At 50.7% G+C, this 20288-nt stretch overlaps 1 protein-coding gene across 1 annotated transcript in view; it reads left to right on the forward strand.

Moving 5' to 3' along the window:
- Positions 1 to 20288, forward strand: part of JAG1 (jagged canonical Notch ligand 1) — a 35668-nt gene that overhangs the window by 2215 nt on the left and 13165 nt on the right. Inside the window, exons 3-8 of the mRNA XM_035005834.1 lie at positions 7719 to 7770; positions 13090 to 13344; positions 15099 to 15159; positions 18980 to 19110; positions 19386 to 19505; positions 19953 to 20066. Of these exons, the coding sequence (XP_034861725.1) occupies positions 7719 to 7770; positions 13090 to 13344; positions 15099 to 15159; positions 18980 to 19110; positions 19386 to 19505; positions 19953 to 20066 (733 nt within the window). The remainder of the gene's footprint in view (positions 1 to 7718; positions 7771 to 13089; positions 13345 to 15098; positions 15160 to 18979; positions 19111 to 19385; positions 19506 to 19952; positions 20067 to 20288) is intronic.

A 20288-nucleotide genomic window follows, 5' to 3' on the forward strand; every position in this document is an offset into this window, starting at 1 on the left:
GCCCCGGGCGCCGCTCGAGGCCCCGGGCGCCGCTCGAGGCCCCGGGCGCCGCTCACCGACCCTGCAACGAGGCCCTTGCAACATCCCAAACTGGGTAGAAGGAAGATGAGCGTGATTGCAGAAGGGGAGGAAAGGGGAAAATGCTGGTGCCCTCTGCTCCGCTCGCGCTGTCCAGGAGGCGTGGCTCGTCGCCAGGACTGGGGCTTGGCCCAGCCGGTGCTGCCAGGGTGGGCGTTGAGGGGGGAGGGGGAAGCTCAGTGCCCAGGGGAATACTCTCTGCCACGTGCTCTGATGGGGTGCACTCTACTGCCTCCTATCCGCGGGCTGGGGCTGTGATTCGAATCGCCGGGAGGGGAGGAAGGGGGAGAGTGCCTGGGTGCTGTGTGTATCTTGGGGTGGCTCTCAAGGCCCGCATTTACCGGAGCTGGCATTATAAAGTGCCCTCTGCCATGAGTGAGATAAGACAGTTATCGGAAACATGCCATTAAAAGGGACTTATAAAAACCCGTGGTATGTAGAGTTCTCTGAGAATGGAGGGCTGCGTCTGTTGTGGGATTTCAGTTTTACAAAGAGTGTTTATCTTGTTTGTTAATCCCCTGCTAGGGAGAACTTTAAAGAGGCTGGCCACTTTTTAATCTGTGCCCAAGTTAACTGTGAATACTGACCGCCCTTGAACTTGTGTTTGGAGTTTAGGGGGAAGGGGCCTGCAGGTGGTTCCAGAGGATCAGTCCGGAGCCCCTTGCTTTTCACAAGACCATAAAAGGAATCTTATTAGTGATGTGGAAAAGCTGCAGGCCTGGCTGAGGCTCACTTTGGAGAGTAGGGTCAGAGGACCGCTTGGATGAGAACAGGGAGCCTTGCTCCCTGGACTGGTTCTGGAAAAGTGACCTAGAAGGTGTGTCTGTCCCCATTTGACACTTGGCAGAGTCCTAGATGGGGAATGAGCAGAAGCAGTGTGTGGGGCAGAGTCGATTGATTTGCTGGTGCTCTTCTGTGGTTTCAGGGCCCACGGGTCACCAACCATGAAATAGACTCTCGGCTTTTCTAGAATAGGGAGACCGCTGGGGCTACACTGACTGTGGTTCTTTTGAAGTTGGGCCAAATGCATGTATCACTCATAAATGAGTCTCCACCCTGCCCCCCTAAAAGGCCTGCTGTGAAACATAAGCTTTACTTCCCAAGAGAAAGTGGCGTTTAGGTGTATTGTTTTAGTTTATTTTCCCGAGTGTGGTTAGAGAAACACCACAGTCTGAAACTTTCAAGAATGATTCCAGGGTAAGTGTTAACCGAAGTGAAAGCACTTAGGTATTGATGTACATAGAGCAGTTTCATTCAGTTTGGCAATTGAATATTAATAAGCATGTCTATTTAAAACTGACTTTCTTGAATAAGTAATAACTGAACTTGGTACAGAATTCAAGATGAAAAGACGATCTGGGTTTTTTTTTTTTTTTTAATCAAACCACCTTGGACTTCCAGCCACTTGCGCCCGAGACCCTTAGGCAGTCCCGGTTACTGTTCGCATGGGTCCTCCCAAATGTGCTGACCACGGAAGAGCTGTGGTCCAGGGTGCACGGTAGAAGGTCAGTTTAGAAGGTGGTATAATTCATGTCTTTGTTGGGAATTACAAACTCAGTCAAACTGTTCATGTTCTAGAGAGGAAGAAGAGGAAATGAGCGGTCACATTTGAAATCTAGTCCACATTCCAGTGTCCACGTGGGGAGCTCTGTAGAGGTGGGTCTGCCCATTGGATAGTATCTGGTTGTGTTCCACTGAATGTCTGCTGTCCCAGCCCCAGGCTCGTGGTTCTCATTGGTGGCTTCTAATCCCCATACCAGTGCTGTGCTCACAGGGTTTTGACTTGAAGCAACTGGCCTCATTTATGACCCTCCAATCAGGGGGACCCCGTGATAAGAACATACATTATGGAAGGTAATTGGGCTCAACGGGAAGTGATTTGGGAGTAACCATTTATAAGTCATTGAAATGGTTAAGTTGCACCTCCCAAAATTAGTGCTAAATCCCGGTAGTACCTGCTTATTAAAAATCCATTAGTGTACTTACCACTACCCAGCCCCTGAAGCTTTTTAGGAACTCCAGAACCCCAGTTCGCTGAATTGATGCATTGCAGGCCCTGCAGTGAAGTGCATCTAGAGGAACTTGGGGGGAAGCAGTTGACGTATCTGGTCTCTTCTTGGCCTCCTATTTAAACGCCATTGACCATGATAAAAGGCTGCTGAGAACAACTGAGTTTTTCAGGGAAATCCCGTGAAGTGTGTTTCTTGCATACCAGAGGGATGCCAGCTTTGGCCCCCTTCACGCTTAAGGCCTGACTGAACAACTGCCACGAGTTTGGGTAAATCAGATGCCCCAAGGTTCATCACAGAATATAATTGACATGTCCTTGTCTTCCTGCCCTCTGCTGTGTTTCTGGGTCCCTGCACCTCTGTGGGTGTGGTGTGGAGGGTGGAGGGATGGGGTTCTCATTTGAACCGGCTCCTTTCAGCAGCCAGTATCAACAACCCATGTGGCCACAGTGCATGCAGACAGACCGCGCCCAGGAGTGTAAGTGCTCAGAGCAAGGGATTGTGCTCATGTGGAGAAAACCTCTTCTGCTCTGACACCTGTGTCAAATTAAAGTGATGAAATGACATGTCTGCATTACAAAACCAGGCTTGGTGGGGGAGGGGAACCTGTGCTCACTTTGTGCTATGTGTCTGCAGAATGGCCGTTCCCCAAATGAAATCACCATTCAAGGTACTTGGTTTCTAATTTTTTTTTCTCTTCCAGGTGTAAACTGCTCTGTTTTCTTCCTCCTTATTGTCTTGTTTCTTAGCAACTTATTCAAACCTCCAGTACTTGTATGACTTTGCAACCCACCAACTCCACACCCATAATTCTACAGGGACTTCAGACATTTGTGGGGAACAGTGAAGTTTTGGCACCAAGGCCGTTGGGGTGAGGAGGAGCGGCATCAGCCTCTTACAGGCATGTCACTCCCCTGAAAACCAGCGATCTGAATACTGCCTAAAATCTTTATAGCGAAGAGCGGTAAGGGACCCTTTGGGCAGAAGGCGTGTGGGAAGTTTAGCATGGAGGAAAAATGTTCTTCATGAAGAATTGTAGCCAAGGCAATAAGAAGTCTTCATGTTCCTGAGCTGAAAACAGGGATGCAAACAGAGGCCGTGGCTGGATTCACAGCAGCCACCAGCCCATTGTAAAGGGCCAGCCCTTGGTTCCAATGTCCAGCTTTCCAGATTATGCATTCTTACATAGTAACTAATCTCTGGGTGTGCATATAGTTAGCATATCATCCATAAAGGCAGATATTCCAGAGCAGCCCCCCTTGGTAAACTCTAAGTGTGTTCCTTCTGAGAGAAGGGACACTTGGCTCCAGCTTTTAAATACACTTAAAAAATTAGAACAAAGTACATTTAACCTACTTTTCAACTTTAGGAAGATCTATTAGGATGCACGGGAAGTGATGATTCTTGCGATTCCTAAAACGGTGGCAGAGATGGGACAGGGTTCCACATTCAGAAATGCTCCAACTTTATCTTGGCTTGTGGTGCTGAGTGGCCGTGTTGTGAGCTCCTTGCTTGCTTCTGACCACAGCAGGGACTGCCCTGCCCTGTGGCCCTTGTCTTCATGGTGCCCGCGATATTTGTCACTGGGGCAATACATGTGCAGGGAAGAAGTTCTGCAACGTGGCTCCCAGTGGTTAAAAGTGGTACATAAATAGTCAAACGTTCAGAGTCCTCTACCAGCTCAGCCTAGTTTTTATGCACTTTTGGTAAATAAGTAGAAAGGCTTCTTGTTCAGGCTTGCTCTGTGTGAACCGGACGGTTGTGCTTGGCTGGCTTCTCGGTATTCTATCTATTAACCTCGCCACCCTTTTGTAACTGGTGCATTTAATTATCAGTGGGATGCTTTTCAAACAGGTAAGGGTAATGATGGGAAAGGGGGTGGGGGCATCTCATGGACAGCCTCCAATCTGGATATGAGCTGTGGGGCCCACTTGGTGAGTCTTTGAGGTGGGCTTTCATGAGAAAATCACCCTTTGTAACCAGATAGGACTCTATTGAAATGTCAAGCCCCGCAGACTAAATTGCCGTCTCCGGCTGAAGTCGTCTTAGCCTGGCCGCTGTGGGGCAGTTGTCCTCTCTTCAAGCCTCCCATTGCCACAGCCGTGGGACCCGTGAATTGTTCGTGTGAGCGTGCGTGCGCCCACACATGCGATCTCCGAAGCCTTTATTTAATATGTCTGTGACTGGAATATTTTATACTGTGGCCACCCAGACACAGGCAGGACAATAGTGTGGCCGAATTGACTGAAATGAGGATTACAGAGAATAATGCAGCCTTTCCAAAAAATACTGCTAATACAGGGCCCGCGACAGGAAGCGACAGTTGAGTCAGCAGAGCGCAGGGCCCCAGACCAACCCCGGGGCTGGCCGCCTGGCACAATGGGCCCCCCCCGGGCACGTCGGGCATCCCCAGAGTGTGGGCTCCCCAGCCGCCCAGCACAGCGGCCTGGGGTTTTGGACGCCGCTCGCGTGCCGTTTGGATGGCGGTTTGTTTGTGTCCGTCAGCTTGGCAGGAATGGAAGCAGTCTCTTCTCAGGGCTTGGTTTGGCTGCCACTGTTGCCAGGAAAAGGAAGTTCCCAGCTGCCAACACAATTACCTTTGTTTCTTACATCCCCCTTCTTAATGTGGCAATTAAGTGCTTAGCCCTGTGCCCGGTGCCAAGGTAACCACTGTGGAGTCAGATGGGCGCAGGACACCGCCCGCCGCAGCCCTCCCTGGGACGCCTGGGACGCCTGGGGAGTTGGAGGCCAGGCCCCTCCTCTAGGTAAAAGGCCATGGCAGTCCTCCCCAAAGGTTGTCCTGAGAGCTGGCCATTCCTCTTTCCTGCTCCCCAAGCACGAGGACCAGCCTCTGTGGCCAGATTGCCCTGGGCCTGGAGGTGTGGGAAGGGGGAGGCGCAAACCCACACCCAAGTTCTGTTAGCTCCCCCCACCCTCCCGCTTTGCCCTCCCCCGCCCTCATCATTCTGGGGAGATTTACGAAAAAAGAAGAAAGCAAGGGGACTTTCCTAGTCTTTCTTTTGTAGTGTAAAACCAAGAAAAATCCAGGTATTTGCTATTTCTGTTTCTTGTGGGTGGTATTTTTGTATGAACTTGTTAAGTTGGACACTTGCCCATCATCTGGCCTGGCACCCTCTTTCCAAGCCCTTGGGGGGGTGCCTAGCGGCTTGGCCTCTGCTGGGGGTCAGATTTGCAGTTACAAATTGGGGGTGACATGATCCTAGCAGATTGCATCCGATTTTTAGTCTGGTACTGGCCTAATCTGACATAAAGTGCATGGTCTGGATTTCCCAAGTCTGGATGTATATTCTGGGATGTACAGAGGTCAAGCATGGGCCTGGGAAAAATTAAAGTTCCTAGCAACAAATAATCATTACCAAATTATCTTGATTGTTGATCTATAGTGTGGGGTTGGAGTGGGAGGTAAGAGGCCTCCTAATAGGGACGTTGGAGGGAATCCTATCTTCTGAAGGCTGGGTGGGAGGAATCCTGCCCTGGGAGGTGAGGCCCAGAAGCATCGGCCCTTCTCGGAAACCAGGGAGAGTGAGACAGTCCAGAGAGTCTTACTTATTTTGTTTGGCAAGGCCTTGGTGCCAATGCTGGAGCCCCCAGCCCTCACCCCCTGTCCACCTCTGAGAAGGCAGTTCATGGACGATCGTGACACTTGGTGTCCCTGAGCTCTGGTGCCGCTCTGCTTAACTCTCTTCCCTCAAGGTTGGGCAGTGTTGGTCAGCACCTCCTGAGGTCTTCCCAGCTCCGGTGAGGAGGAGCCTGGGACACAGCTTGGTCTTCCAGGCTCTTGTGCAAGGACGGAAGGATGCCTCCTCCTTTGAGCCTGAAGCAGAATTAATACTGTCATGCCAGCTCAGGCCTGGCACGCCTTCCCCTTCTGCAGGGTTTGTGGCGATGACATGTTGAGCGCTTGTCCGGGTCTGTCAGAACTACGAGTATCAATGCATTTAATCAGAGGATTAATTACAACAATACGTGGAAGTAGAGAACATGGGTCTCGACGTGGCCAGTGACCGAAAGGCTTAATTATACAGAAACAGCCCCACATCTGGCCTCATTTGGACTTGGCTCTCCCCTCCAATCAGTGGAGAAATGTAATTTCTTGCTGCTCTCAGGGAAGAGTCCTGTAATTTGTAGTTAGTCCCAGGAAACTTAGAGGCTGTAAATAAGGTGTAACTTTTACTAATAAAATATTAATGACGACAACAATGAATTTGGACCCAGGGCCACCAAACAGGAGAGGGCTGGGTATGTGCCCCGGCTTGCCTGGTTTTGCTTGCTTTTCTGAGCATTTTCCCACAGTTATCAGTGAACGAAATGGAATCCTGCTCTGCTTTTAGTATGAAACATATTTCGGCTGAATTCCAAGGCAGGGTCCATCACAAGATATTTTTATATTCGGAGACAACACGCTGTGTCTGTGTGTGAGCAGTAAGCTTGCCTAGAGTTATGAATGAAGCACTTTTTTTTTCTCTCTCTCTTTTGCTCCACTTTCGCCTCCCCTTGTAGGTGCCTTCTCTTGGTGATGGTGTTTCTGGCGCAGGGTATTATTTGAGCAATGTGCTCAATTTGCTATTTCCGATGCACTGGTATCTGTCGGTGACAAGAGGGATACAGAGGAGGAGGGACTTTTTTTCCCCCACCCCCCCTCCGATAGCCTTCTCCAGCGCCAAGATAGCAGGTTTATTTAAACCCTGGTGTTTTGTGAGACTGACCTCATTTTAAATTACAAATGAAGATTTGAGTAAAAGCGGGAATTTGCTAATGGCTTGGATTGGGGGTGGGGGGTAGAATTCCGAGATAAGCCTGGAAGATAAAAGGTGCCTTCAGTATAATAGCTGGCATCCTGCCAGTGTCCAGGGAATTTGTTTAGTTAGTGGACTCTGATTATTCCTGGAATGTTAGATCTTATTGACAGATAAGTCCATCAATAGCTATAACCTATGGGTGTGCGGTTATTTCTCCCTTTTGTACTTTCGTCCCCAGAGTCTGCCCCCCCAAGCACCCCAAGTTGGGTCGCTGCCTTTGTCTCTTTGCACCTACCTACCCCCCCGCCCCGCCCTGCTTCCTAGAGTCACCTGATACTTGTGGGAGCTGAGATGGTCTTGCACAGACAGGGCTTTCAAAAGGGTTCTGAAAAGGAAAAGGGGGCCTCCCTAGGGATTGCCCCACCAGGGCCCAAAGTGTAACCTTAGCAATACCCGGCCCTCCTCACTAGATGCCCCCCCCACCCCCAATACAAATACCTGGTTAGGTTAGCTTGAAGAAATTCTTTGTGGGTTTTTTTTTCTTTTTCTCTTGCACTAGCGTTAGGGGTCTGGAAAGTTTTGGAAAACTTAGAGTGTTCACATACAGGGAGGTGGTATTTCCTGATCATGACTTTGGGCTGCTTGCGTAAGAGGACGATGACCAACACGCAGTGGGCCCCCGCCAGGTGGAAGGAGTCCGCCTGGGGGTGGGTGCCAGGGAGGGGAGGGACCTCAGTTCCACAGCAAACAGAGTTTTCATTTTGACTTTACGGTTTTATTTGGCGAGGTATGAGGGGAGGCCAAGCAAGTAGGACATTTGGGAGCTGATCCCTATTTCTGGATACTAAGCTGCTGTTGTTCTGTGTTGCAGAGGTCCTACACTTTGCTTGTGGAAGCGTGGGATTCCAGTAACGACACTCTCCGTAAGTATCACAGCAATGGGCTTTCCTCCGGGTGTGTCTTTCTGGAAGCTAGTGCTTGGAGTATGGTAGTGTCAGAGCTGGATCTGTCTCCTGAGTGCTTCAGAGGACTTGGGCCACTCCCTGCTGTCTGCACCCCCCCCGTTCCCCCCCCTGCCCCCCCCCCCCCCCCCCCATGGTGAACTGCTCCGTGGAGTCCTTTCTACAACCTCCCCTAGAATGTCCGCTTGGAATATTAAGTGGCCGGGACAGAGTCCCAGTTAACTGAGTCCCTGAATATGGGACCTAGATTATCTTTAGGATAGCGATCTTAATGGTTTTACAACTTTAAAACCTTGTAGACTGCTAAAGGATCAAAGTAGTGACTTTTTAAAAGTCCATTTAAACTTTAAGTGAGTGTTTAATCTCTCATCAGGAAGATAAAGCCCGCAAAGGTGGAGCTGGGCTCTAAATCTAAAGACCGACCTTGAATTTCACTTGGTGGGCAGGTGAGCTTCTAGCCGGTGGGTGGGGGTTTCTTTCCCACACTGGGCATGACCCACCTTTCATTGAAGTGGAATCCCAGAGCCTCACAGGCACCACGGCTGCCTCGGCCCCTTCTGAACGAGGACTATTTCAGGGCAGGTTGCTTTTCAGAGCTGCGGGGGGGTGGCTTTTGGTGGGGAAGTCACAGAGGGTGTGTCTGGAAATGGCAGTAGCCTGGCTTACATGGGGTAGTCTTTGCTCTTTAAATGTGACTTAAAGGCGATTTCCCTCACGTGTGGAAACCGCGCTTCCTTTTAGCTGGCAGGATCTGGAGGGTTGTCCTGGGAAAACTTGATTCATGCTGAAATCCCTTAGTCTGCGTAGGAGGAAGGGTTGATCCAACTCTTTGTCCTTGCCCTCCCTTCTCTGAATGTCTCCTCCCTTTCGCATCTCTACCTTACTGACCCTTTCTTTGTTTTTGCTGCTGATAACATTTCCCCTCGTTTTCTCACCATGCCTTCTTTTTTTAAGCGGATCTAAGAATGGCGAGTGCCCAGAGTGGGCCCAGTGAGGGCTTGGTACTTGTGAGGCGGGCTGCTTCAGGCTGAGTCTGGCTCATTGGGGGCCCCCCAGGGCCATGTAATTATTGCTGAGCCCTGGTGTGCCTGCGGCTGCAGGCCATTTGGGTCCCTCCTCTTGCTTCAACATCATCAAAGCCCAGATCTGTGGACTTCTTCCCTGAGGGGGATCCCCAGTCCCTCTGTGGTGTGGTGGGAGGGGAGGGGGGTAACCAGCAGTGGTTGTGGCCGATGCCAGTCAAGGTCACAGACACCTGTGTGTTCTCCCTCCCCTGCCACAAGCATTGGAGATTGTGTGAGCCTGGTGTCGCTGTGACCTGGTTACAGTGGTAACTAAGCATTGGGGAGATGGGGGGTGGGTAGGGGGGAAATAGACTCATCAGATACTCTGGTGCCAATGTGGCTTCTCCTTCCCTTCCTGCTGAGATGTTAAGAGTTTGGTAGAGTGAACGTCCTTGAGATGGATCCTGGCTTGTGGCAAGAGCTAATTCAGGACACCTGTTAGGGCGTGCAGGATACCTAGCCCCTGCAGGGCCCTTCCTGGGCCTTCCCTCACCCCACGGGTCAGGTAGCTGTGCCCCTGGGAAGCTGGTGCCTCTCCAGAGCTGCCCACGGCAGTCTGCATTTCAGGGTAGCCTTGTTTTGGGGTTCTGGGGCATTTCCTTGCTGGGGAGGGGCCCACCAGGTCACTGGAAGGGCACAAGGAAGACTTGTAGGGACAAGGAGTTTTCAGACCTCTACTCTTGAAGAATAGGAATTGCCCCAAAGTCCTGGAATGCCCTACTGCAGGTCACTGAAGCTCACTTAGTGAACCCCAAAGAGGAGTGAATAAGCCACTGGCTTATTCAGCCTCTCTTTTTACAGTGCTTTCAAAGGATCTTGAATTCACATTCAGAACCATATTTGGCATCTTCTCTCTCCAAATGAGATCCTGCCTAGGGCCCTTCATGGATGACTGGCACCAGCATTTCAACGCCTAGTACCATGAGCCAGAAATCTGGAGGACACCCTGTTGTACCTCCCTTTCTCTGAGCATCCATATCGAATCCACCTCCAGGTTCTGAAAAATCTCTCCGGTGCCGCACTGGAGTCCTGCCACGTCCTGCCATGTCCCCTGCCACTATGCTAGTCAAGTCACCCTCTGCTGACGCCTGAACTCCTATGGTGGTGGCCGAATTAGTCGATCCATATCTGCTCTGGCCCACCTCCACTGCTTTCTCCATCCTCCTGCCTCTCCATCCTCCATTCCAGGGCATTTTTTTCTTTTTTAATGTAAATGTGATTGACCTACAATGTCCTCTGTTAGTTTCTGGTGTACATCTTGATTCTATTTGGTGGTTAGCTTCACTAAGAGCCACTTGGCTGCTTTCTGTGGCTCTTGGGACAGCTCTTCGTGCGGCGCAAAAGGCTTGCACAGCCGTCTTGTCTCCCTGCTAACTCCGTCCCATGTTGTCCTCTACCATATCCGGATTCTGGTCCTATTCCACCAGTCACCGTTCTGTCCTCCGATGCGTCCTCTCATTCTGTCCTGCCGCAGGGCCCTTGCACATGCTGTTTGCACTGCCTGGAATGTTTTGCTTATTACTCTCTTTACCCTCTGTCCCTCCCATGGGACTGGTACTCCATGAGGGCAAAGGCCAAGGATGTGGAGCAACCCAGATGGAGTTGGCTGCTCTTTGGGGGCCGAACAAGTTGCCAAAATCCTGGCTTCAGCTTAGAGGCAGAGCCCTGAGTTTTAGGATGGAGAATTCCTTCTCACATGGGCTCTGCAGAGAGAGGCTGGCCCAGAGGAAGCCCAGGTACCGTTTGTGTGTTAGAGTATTGTCTAAGGCTGGCCCTCCTGGCGTCCATCCTCTGAGATCCTTTCTCTTCTGTTTCAGAGCTGCACTAGATAAGGGTACAAATTTTTCGGTCTCCCCCAGTGCAAATGATTGCAGTTTATGGGACTGCTCTGGAGATACGTCAGCACAAATAAGCTTACTCAGACCAGGGTTTCCTCCTAGCTTAGCCATCTTGACGATGCTCCTGTCCTAGGTTTGTGGGTTGGTGTGGCCCCGGGGTTGTGCTCTGACTCGCCTCATTACCTCCACCTTGGCCTGTGAGGCTGTGGTGGGGGCTTTGTGCTCCATCTTCACACAGTTGAAGATCACAGGAGGGTCTGCTAACATCCTTTTTCAGTCATAAAGCTGGACTCCCAAGTGAACTATTCCTCCCCCCCCGCCCCTGGTTACACCTCTATGCCCCAAGCTGAGAGGAAGTACGATTCAGGGCGGCAGCTTGGAAGAAGCAGGCAGCAGACGTGATCTCTATAACCCAGATGCCAGACAGCATGTCCCACACCCCCGACTCCCTGCCTCTGGGCCTGCTGGGAGAAACCTGCCACACAGCTGCGAAGTTAGCTCTACTGATCTGTTAGCCACATGGAGGATTCCGAAATGATCGTTTTCATATTTTTTAGACCTGGGTGGAAAGCCTACCAAACTACTGAAAAAGACCCTTCAGCGTGTGCCTTTAGGATTGCCCTGGACTCTCGGCTGAGTTGTTTGTGGTTGTTACCTGCCCCAGAGATGCTGGAGGCCTTTGAGCCATGTGTTTAAATAATTCCTTTATTAAGGCCTCCTAATCACATGGTAATAGCTCGCTTCACTTTTTAATTGAACGAGCAGAGCACACACACAGTTAACGGAGGGACATTTTTGTCATTCTTCGGCCTGTGTTTATTTGTAAAACTTCATGTTAGGGAAGTGTTATCTGCAAGTGGTTCTGTGTGCGCTGGGGTGTGAGTCCGCAGGTATGTGGCTTGTTCAAGGCTTGTCCTGCCCACACGACAGTTAAAGCCAGAGGGTGAACACTAGGGCAAAGCTGGGAGTTGTGTGGAAGGAGCCCCTCAGCTCCTCCTCCCCTGGTCACCTGTTGGCTTTGCATAACCTTGTAAATGAGCGCAGGCCCTGGGCCTAGAACAACAGGGGCGTGGGTGGGTAAGAACCACAGATGTTGCGAGTAGGTCCTAATACGGGCTCTCCGAGGTGGCCTCGAGTCTGACAAGGTGGTGAAGGGTTGGTGCCAGCAGGTTTAAGAAAACAAAACCCCAGATCAGGCTGTGGTGTGACTTCGTGCCTCGCTTCCTTTTCACGTCCCTCCCCTGGACTCCTGGCACGTGGTACCTGGCTGTTCTCTCAGACTAGATGATAAGTGACCTCGGGGCAGGACCACTTCTTGCTCCTCGTGAGAGCTGGCTGCCCGAGCTCTGGGCGTGTTCATTTCCAATAGGCACCTTTTAAGGAGCATGACTTAGCTCAGAAAAACCCCCAAGCTATCTGTCTCTAAACTGGGGTGTGTCCCTTTCCCCCTCTGCCTTCTGGGCAAAGGTGAAACGTGAGATGCTTCAAGTCCGTGTCACAAGGGCCAGCTGCTGACAAGGTGGCAAAGTTTATCATTTTTTAAAAACCTAACTCTACCCCTTGGCTTCTAGTGAAGAGTTTGGAAGGTAGACCAATTCTTTCTAAATCAAGATCCGAGGCTCTAAAACCAGAAGAGCAGGCTTGCTAACCTTTACCTGGAATCAGGTGCTTTCTATAATATGTAAAGAGCTTTTGCAAATGCCCAGCACTGCAATAGAACACTTGGCAAAGGAGAGAAACCGGTCACAGTTCGCAGGAACAGCTGCAGATGGCTTGGTAACCACGTGGAAGGGTGCTCACCATCCCTTAATTAAATGCTAATTAAAGTAAGAGCTACTTCTTTACCTATCAGGCGGAGATCAGAAAGTTGGATAATCTATACTGTGTTGGCATCGCTGTTGGGAAACCCAGTTTCCCGTGCAGGTGGAACGACAGGCTGATGGGGCTTCATTCGTGGCAGTTTGTGGTTGGCTGGATGGACGCAGATTGGGTGCACTTCCGTTTCTAGAAGGTCTCTTACTGCTAGAACCACACACACGGGCTGATGGGCTCAAGGATGTTCGTTGTGGCTTGGCTGAATTGTAAAATGTCAAAATAACCTAAATGCACCTTTGTCGGGAACTAGGTGAATGTATTTCACTGTATTCCCAGACAGGGAAATACTATGCACCCATTAACAAGGGTAAATAAATGTGAAGGCAGTTGCCTCTGGGGAGCGGGACAGACTTTGTACTTTTCTGCCCTTTTGAATACTGTTCGCATTTTGTACCCCGTACCTTTGTTTTCGTTGTTGTGAAATAGGCAAAATGGTCAGGGGAGAGGCTCTGATTGTTGATGCAGTCAATGCTTTTTAATTTTTATTTATTTTTTGCCTCTAGAGCCTGACAGCATTATTGAGAAGGCTTCCCACTCGGGCATGATAAACCCCAGTAGGCAGTGGCAAACGCTGAAGCAGAACACAGGGGTTGCCCACTTTGAGTATCAGATCCGCGTCACCTGTGATGACTATTACTACGGCTTTGGCTGCAATAAGTTCTGCCGACCCCGAGATGACTTCTTTGGACACTATGCCTGCGACCTGAATGGCAACAAAACGTGCATGGAGGGCTGGATGGGCCCAGAGTGTAACAGAGGTGCGTGGGCCTGTCATAACCTGCGTGGGTTATTACCAGCTCTGAGGGGCTGTCGCCGTTGGGGTCAGGTTCTGTCCCCACCCAGCCAAGTGGCTGTCTCAGGTGGGGGGATGGGGAGATGTTTGGGCTGTTCTTCTAGGCCTGAGGCACAAAGATGCTGTTGGTGTCCCCCCACCCCACCCCACCCCCCGTGTTGGCTGCTACAGCTCACAGCTGTTTCTTCTCTAGAGCATTGGCCTTGGCCAAACAGGCACTCCATGCCCCTTCCCTCCAGCTCACAGTCTGTGAATGACTGGATGGAGGTGCAAAGGCCAGGCACCTCACCCCCGGCCAACCTTCTTGCACTCCATGCTACAGTTCACACTCCAGGGCTTCCTCTGGGATCAAGTGGAAGTCAGACTCCAGCTGAGACCCCCTGCTCAGCTCCTTCCCCTGCCCCATCTGCTGCCTTCAGCCCCCTTCTCCTATACCCAGATCCTTGTGTCAGGCTCTGCTTCTAAGGAACCTGACCCAAAACAGATGCCAAATGGGACAGGGTTAGCTCTGTGCCTGAACTTGTGATCCTGTAGGAAATGACGCCCCTGAGCTCCATGTGGCCTGTGGCGAGCTTTCATGGGGCATCTCGGGGGCCATGGCATTGAGGGGGAAGGGCTGAGTGGTGAACCCGAGCTTTCACACTCGTGTAGAGTTGGACCCATCACAGCAGTGTAAGCTTGCAGATGTGCTGTCCGTTGTCCCAGCCCTTCTACTGGGATTCAGGGACTTAACTGCATAGTCACAGATGTTCACAGCATCATCTGTGGTTTGTACCTTTACAAAGCTTCTAATTCTTAGTAAATGGGTAATTCTCATTGACCAGAGTAGGCCCTCCAAACATGACTGTACTCTGCTTATTTCACCTAATTTGGTAAATTCTTTCAGGATGCACTCAAATTAAAAAGGGAGTTTTTGAATTGTGACTGAAGGGCAGGACAAAGAGGAATTTGCAGGTCTCCTGAGCTTTTCTTAAATCACTAGAGTTTTAAAAGGATGGCATTTCTGGGATCCAAATGAAAGAATTGGCAAATGTACTTAAAGTAGTTGGTGTTCTAAAAATCAGGAACAATTACTTAAAAACCATGTTTAGTATTTTTTACCATCTGTTCAAAAAAAATTTTTTTTTGAATAAAGGAAGCAGAATTGCTTTGCGAGGATACTTTGCAAAAGTACCACCCGACCTGGCCTCTGGATTTAGCCTGCCAAATGAAGTCAGCCTGGTTGGCTTTGTTAGTCCCATGGGATTTTTGAACCATCAGACGTTTTTAGGGGTTGGGGGTGCGGGGGTTAAGGAGGCTGGGACTCCTCTGAATGTGCCCCTCATGGGACAGAGCGGTTGAAATGAGGAGGGATCACAGCTTCTGTTCTTTTGGAGAGGGTGGGAATTGACAGGGAGCAGGATAGCTATTGTTGAGAGAGACTGGATGAAGACCGCCCCCCCCCCCCCCCGCCCACCTCCTCCCATCGACTTGCCTGCATTTTGTCCCTGAGTAGTATCATGTTTTGAAGATCTGCTAGCATGGCCTTGAAATTTAAAGCTGGATTTGCTGTTTGGGCACCTCCCATCTTCCTCTCCTTACAATGGACTTGACATGAGATCTCTGAAAGTTGTGGATTTTGTAGGCTTAATGTGCTAGGCCATTCTCATGATGGTGGTGGTGCAAGAAACAGTGTGCTTGACTCATCTGTGTTTGTTTTGTTTTGTTTTGTTTTTACAGCTATTTGCCGACAGGGCTGTAGTCCCAAGCATGGGTCTTGCAAACTCCCAGGTGACTGCAGGTAAATGACTAAACTTTTTTTTTTTTAATCCTTTAATGCAAGAGGGGGACTGAATTTATTGTGAATATGCCTCTTTTTCTTTGGAGGGCAAGAAAGCTTAAAAAAAAAAAAGTCAAATAGGCACATCCGAAGCTTATTAAATTATACCAGCTGTCTGGTGGAATGTGCGCACTTCTCTCTTGGAAGAGAAAAAACTCTTATGGGCATAGTCGGTGACGTCATGTATTAACTGTTCTGTAAATTGATAACACGTTTTTATAATCTTCCCCTTAAAGTGCTAATGGATGAGATGGAGGGATGTGGGTTTCTTTGCGTCTGTCTCCTCTCCCAACCTGGTTTTCCGTCTCCCAGCCCTCCCCCACTTTTCCCATCACTAGGGGACAGCGGAGCATTCTTTAGAACGGGATTAGTACAATCTCCTGGCCCCTTTGCAGGCGGGAGCCGGCCGGTGCTGAGAGGTTAATGGCTGCGCTGGAATCTTGTCAGTTGAGCCTGATGAATGTAGACTTTTGCTGCCGGCCTTTGAAGTCTGGTCTTTTATGGTCCCGGACAATGCAGAAGCCAAACAGAGACCCACCCCGACTGCTTCATGATTACAGTTTTTGGAACCTTCTTGAAACGTACACTATGCCCATTTGGGAAAGGCTTGTTTCAGGAAACGGCGTTGGTGTCCGTGGCATTCTGACACAATCTCACACTTTACTCTCCCTCCTCCCAGATCTGAAGGATTAGCACATCTAGTGTGACACTGAAAGGGTCCTTGGGGCCTATCACTTGTGCCCCAGAAGCCACCCTGGTTTGAGCCACGGGAGGCCTACAAAACCGTCTAAACCAGTGCATCTCAAACTCACGTTACCCGGAGCTCTTAAGATGCAGAGCCTGAGTCCACAGGTCGGGGTGGGCCCGAGTCTCTGCATTGCTAACGCGCCCCCCAGTGACACCACTCTTGCTGGTAGGACCATACTTTGGGAATTGCTGCCCCAAACCTCAGTGCCCACGTCGCTAATTCCCCGATTTAACAGAGGAGCTGTCGAAATGCAGATTCCCGGGTGCCACCCCACACCCACTGAATCCCAGGCCAGGGTTTGGCCCAGGAATCTGCATTTTGGCGAGCCCACCAAATGATCGTGCTGCTCCGTGTATCTGGAGGACTTCTGCTTTACAGAGAATTCTCTGGGGTCTTTACTTTGCGTCTCCACCACCGCATCTGTTCCCCTCCTGTGCAGCGGGAGGGCACTGGGCTCTGAGGCCTGACACTGAAGAACTAAGAACTGAGGCAGCTGGAAGTAAAATAAAACCAGGGTGACCTGGAACGGTCTCTTCCTCCACTTGAGAGAGAAGTTTATTTTCTGGAAGGCTGTGGGGGTTCGCCTACTAAGCCGCACTGGTGGCCACTGAGTGTCGTATTTGACAGCGTTGCTGTCAAAGTTCGAGCAGGAATCCACCTGCCTTCACCCTTCTTAATTAAGGGTGTTCTAGAGAATGTCAGATCGGCAGCGTTATTAGCGACTCTGGGCCCGCTCCCCGCTCAGATGAGTATCAGTGGAGGCCGACCGCGATTTCTGCTACTGTCATCAGAATGGGCAGGCCACTGCGCAGGGGAGGGCCCTCCCAGCCAGAACAACAGGCTTTGTTTCCAGAATTTAGCCCTTTCTCTTTCGAAGTCTCCCCTCCCACTCGCTGCCCAGACACGCACCAGTGCCCTTATTTACTTAAGGTGCGATTTTCCCACACGTCATTTGCATAGTCTCCCAGCCCATCTTGTTCTGCCTACCTTGAAAGAAAATCAAAAAACCTTCTAGCTGAGGAAGTTCAGGTTGCGTCCTGCTCCAGAAATAGTTGAGTGGCGAGTTACCTGTAAGTTGTCTTATGGGTTATGTATTACAGAAGCAGTGGGTTTTTGTTTTCGTTTTGTTTTGTTTTTAATCCCCACATGAGAAAACTTCACTGGTTTTGTTGTTCCCAAGTAGACTTAGATTCCTTCTCCTGGGTGCACATGCTTGCTTTATTGCAAGCCTGCCAATAATATCAAACTTAATGATGAATCATCGTATGAGGAAAGTCACTTCAAATTCTCATGAGAACCTTAATCATATATTATTAAACTGGGATAACTTTGTGGATGCCTCTTTTAGGGTCAGTATTTTTATTTGTTTTCTTTTGAAGTCATCCATGGCCTCTTGTGGTTTCTTCTTTATGCTTGGGGATCCAGCTCTCATTAATTAAGAGGTGAGGTTGGGTCCTCAGCTGCCTTTTCTTGCTTTTATTAGGCAAATTGAAGAGGTGTAGCCATCCATAATTTGGAAGGGAGTTAGAGAACACAGTAAATACTGCTATTTCCAAATCAGTTCCCTCTTAATAGCTTTCAAGCTAAGATAATCTTTTACTGAATGAAACCCCCTCCCCCAAGTCCCGCTAACTTGAGTGTCCCCACTATTTAAAAAAAAAAAAAAATTCGGTAGAAATTTTTTTTTTTTCTTACTGCTCTGAATGGTCACGGTCATTTAGGCTGCTGTTCTGTTTTACATAAAGCCAAACCCTCCGTCTGATTCAGTTTAAACCACACATTCTGGGGGTTCTTTGAATTGGGGTGTGGACAGCTTGTTTGTGGAAGTTAGGAAGTGGTTAGTCAGTGTTCTCAGGGGTTAAGTTGACTCTTGGCCGTGGGTGATTAGCTATTAGCTGGATCCCTATAATTTTCCCAGGATAAGAATTTGCTAGCCTGCCTCTGGCTCTCTGGAAACGGAAAGCCTTCCCTTCTTGAGGGTGCTTGTTTTCCAACGTTACAGCTGAGTGGCTCGGGCTGGGGGAGGGTGCTGGTCGTTCTCACTGTGGCTTTTCCCAGGTCCTGTTCTAGAAATGCTCTGCCCATCCCTGTTCCATGCTCATCCCCACCATCCCCGGGCTTTCTCCTGTTTGTCAAAGCTCGAGTTTTGAGAGGGCAGTCAGAGTTTCCCAGGGTTTGAAACTTGAGGGTAGGGTGGCGGAGGCTCTGCCCTCTCACCCACCCCAGGTGAAGGTTTATGTTTGTGTTTTTGTTTGGGGATCAAAGGCACCATTTGGCCTCAAAAGAGTCCGATTAATGAGGCGCTTATAAAGGAAATTTGACTCTGTTCCCCAATACTAGATAAACCGAGTTGACCTCCCCCCGCCCCAAAGTGAGAAATAACTATAAAATGAATTAGCGTAAGCAGCCCCGGTAGTGGGTCATAAATTATCTATGGGATTGGTTCCAAGTGCTGTGGCTTCCCTCACTCTCCTGCAGAAGTGGGTTCCGAGATCTTCGCCGCCTCTTTGCCAGAGGAGGGTGCCCCCTTCCCCCGCTTGTTTGATTCATCGGGAGGCGGCTTCCTGCCGCCCTGGGTGTCTTGTTGCATTTTTTGAGCACTGGGGTCGTGACTTGCTGTTTAGACAAAGAGCCAGGCCGCCTTTGCGAAGACTGTCACACGGCTATTGTCACCCGAGAGTCCTTCCGTGGCCTCCGTAGCTGGCTGGGCCCTGAACTGATTTATTCCACGCCCCCACCCTCGCCCAGCCCTGTGAGCCTGAGAAGAGAGTGGCTTTGTGAGGGCAGCCCCCGCCGGCCTCTCCCCAGACAGCTCTGCTTTTGTCGTGAGTCGCCTGGGAGGGGACCTCAGCCCAACCACCGAAAATGTTTGTTTAGACGGAGCCCCCGCACAAACCTTGCAAGTCTGACTGTCCTGTTACTGAAAATGAAACAAGACCAGAAAGGCCTGGACTTCTTAGCCTTGCATTTAAAGGGCACAGATCTCCCCGAACGTTGTAAGGACTAAAGGGGGGGTGTGCTGTCTGTCCCCAGGTGCCAGTACGGCTGGCAAGGCTTGTACTGTGACAAGTGCATCCCGCACCCTGGGTGCGTCCATGGCACCTGTAACGAGCCCTGGCAGTGCCTCTGTGAGACCAACTGGGGCGGCCAGCTCTGCGACAAAGGTATGCACCTTGGGGACCAGACCCTGGGGCAGGACAGGGGCTGCGGGAGACGCCGGAGACCTTAAGGGGTGGGGCGGCCGTAATCGGGTTTTTTCTTTTTATTTTTATTTGTAGGGGTTTTCATTCTGAATCTGTTAGAGTTTGCCTTTCACGCCGTGGTTTGGGATCTTTTTTTCTGGTTGGTGGGGGTGGGGTGGGGGCAGCGCTGGGAACATGGCAGCTCGGCAGCCTGTACCGTCCGCTCTGAGCCACTGCCGTCCGGGGGTCTCTGGCAGATCTCAACTACTGTGGGACCCGCCAGCCCTGTCTCAACGGGGGAACCTGCAGCAACACGGGTCCCGACAAGTATCAGTGTTCGTGCCCTGAGGGCTATTCAGGATCCAACTGTGAAATTGGTAAGTGGTCCAGGCGGACCGAGAGCCCTTCGTTTAATTTTTGGGTACGCTCAGCTTAAAAAATAACAGCACTCTTGAGGATTCGTAAAAAGATGAAAATAGCCTCCAGAGTGAAGACTTGCCATCCCAGCAGTTCTGTGGGTCTTCGAGGCTTCCTTCAAGCAGCGCGAGGGTCTCCGGCGATGCTGCCTACCGTGGGGGGTGGGGTGTTTGCCGCGCGGTGACCCGGGCTCGGAGATGCCCTGGAATGTGGCTGGAGACACTCGGGGTCAAAGAGGCCTTCCTGTCTTCCCTAGACGCAGCAGGGTTATAGCACGTGCTTGCTTTCATTTTTTCGAAGCGAGCTTGAGCTGGTGGTGGCCCAGGCATTGGGACTTGGCTGCGGGGAGAGGACATAGGTAGCCACAAGCGGGAGTCCCTTGCTGACTGCCCTCCTGGTTTTCGCAGCGGAGCACGCCTGCCTGTCTGACCCCTGCCACAATAGAGGCAGCTGCAGGGAGACCTCACTGGGGTTTGAGTGTGAGTGTTCTCCCGGCTGGACGGGCCCCACGTGTTCCACAAGTAAGTCTGGGCTTTGGCCTGGGTCTTTTCCAGGGGATCGCTGTATCGAGTGTTGGGGTGGGGGCGGGGACCTGGGCTGGGTTCATTGTCAGGTCTCCGTGATGGGTCTGTCTTGGTGGGAGGGGTGTCCGGTGGGTCTGGCTTGGGCTTCCAGCCTTTACACTGGAAGTCTCCGGGCGCTCTCCCCCTACCGCACTAAGTTAGTATGTGTGGCGGCTACTG

Source organism: Mirounga leonina, unplaced genomic scaffold (genome assembly GCF_011800145.1).
Source record: "Mirounga leonina isolate KUSES-001 unplaced genomic scaffold, KU_Mleo_1.0 Mir_150, whole genome shotgun sequence".
In the NCBI taxonomy this organism is placed as follows: Eukaryota; Metazoa; Chordata; class Mammalia; order Carnivora; family Phocidae; genus Mirounga; species Mirounga leonina.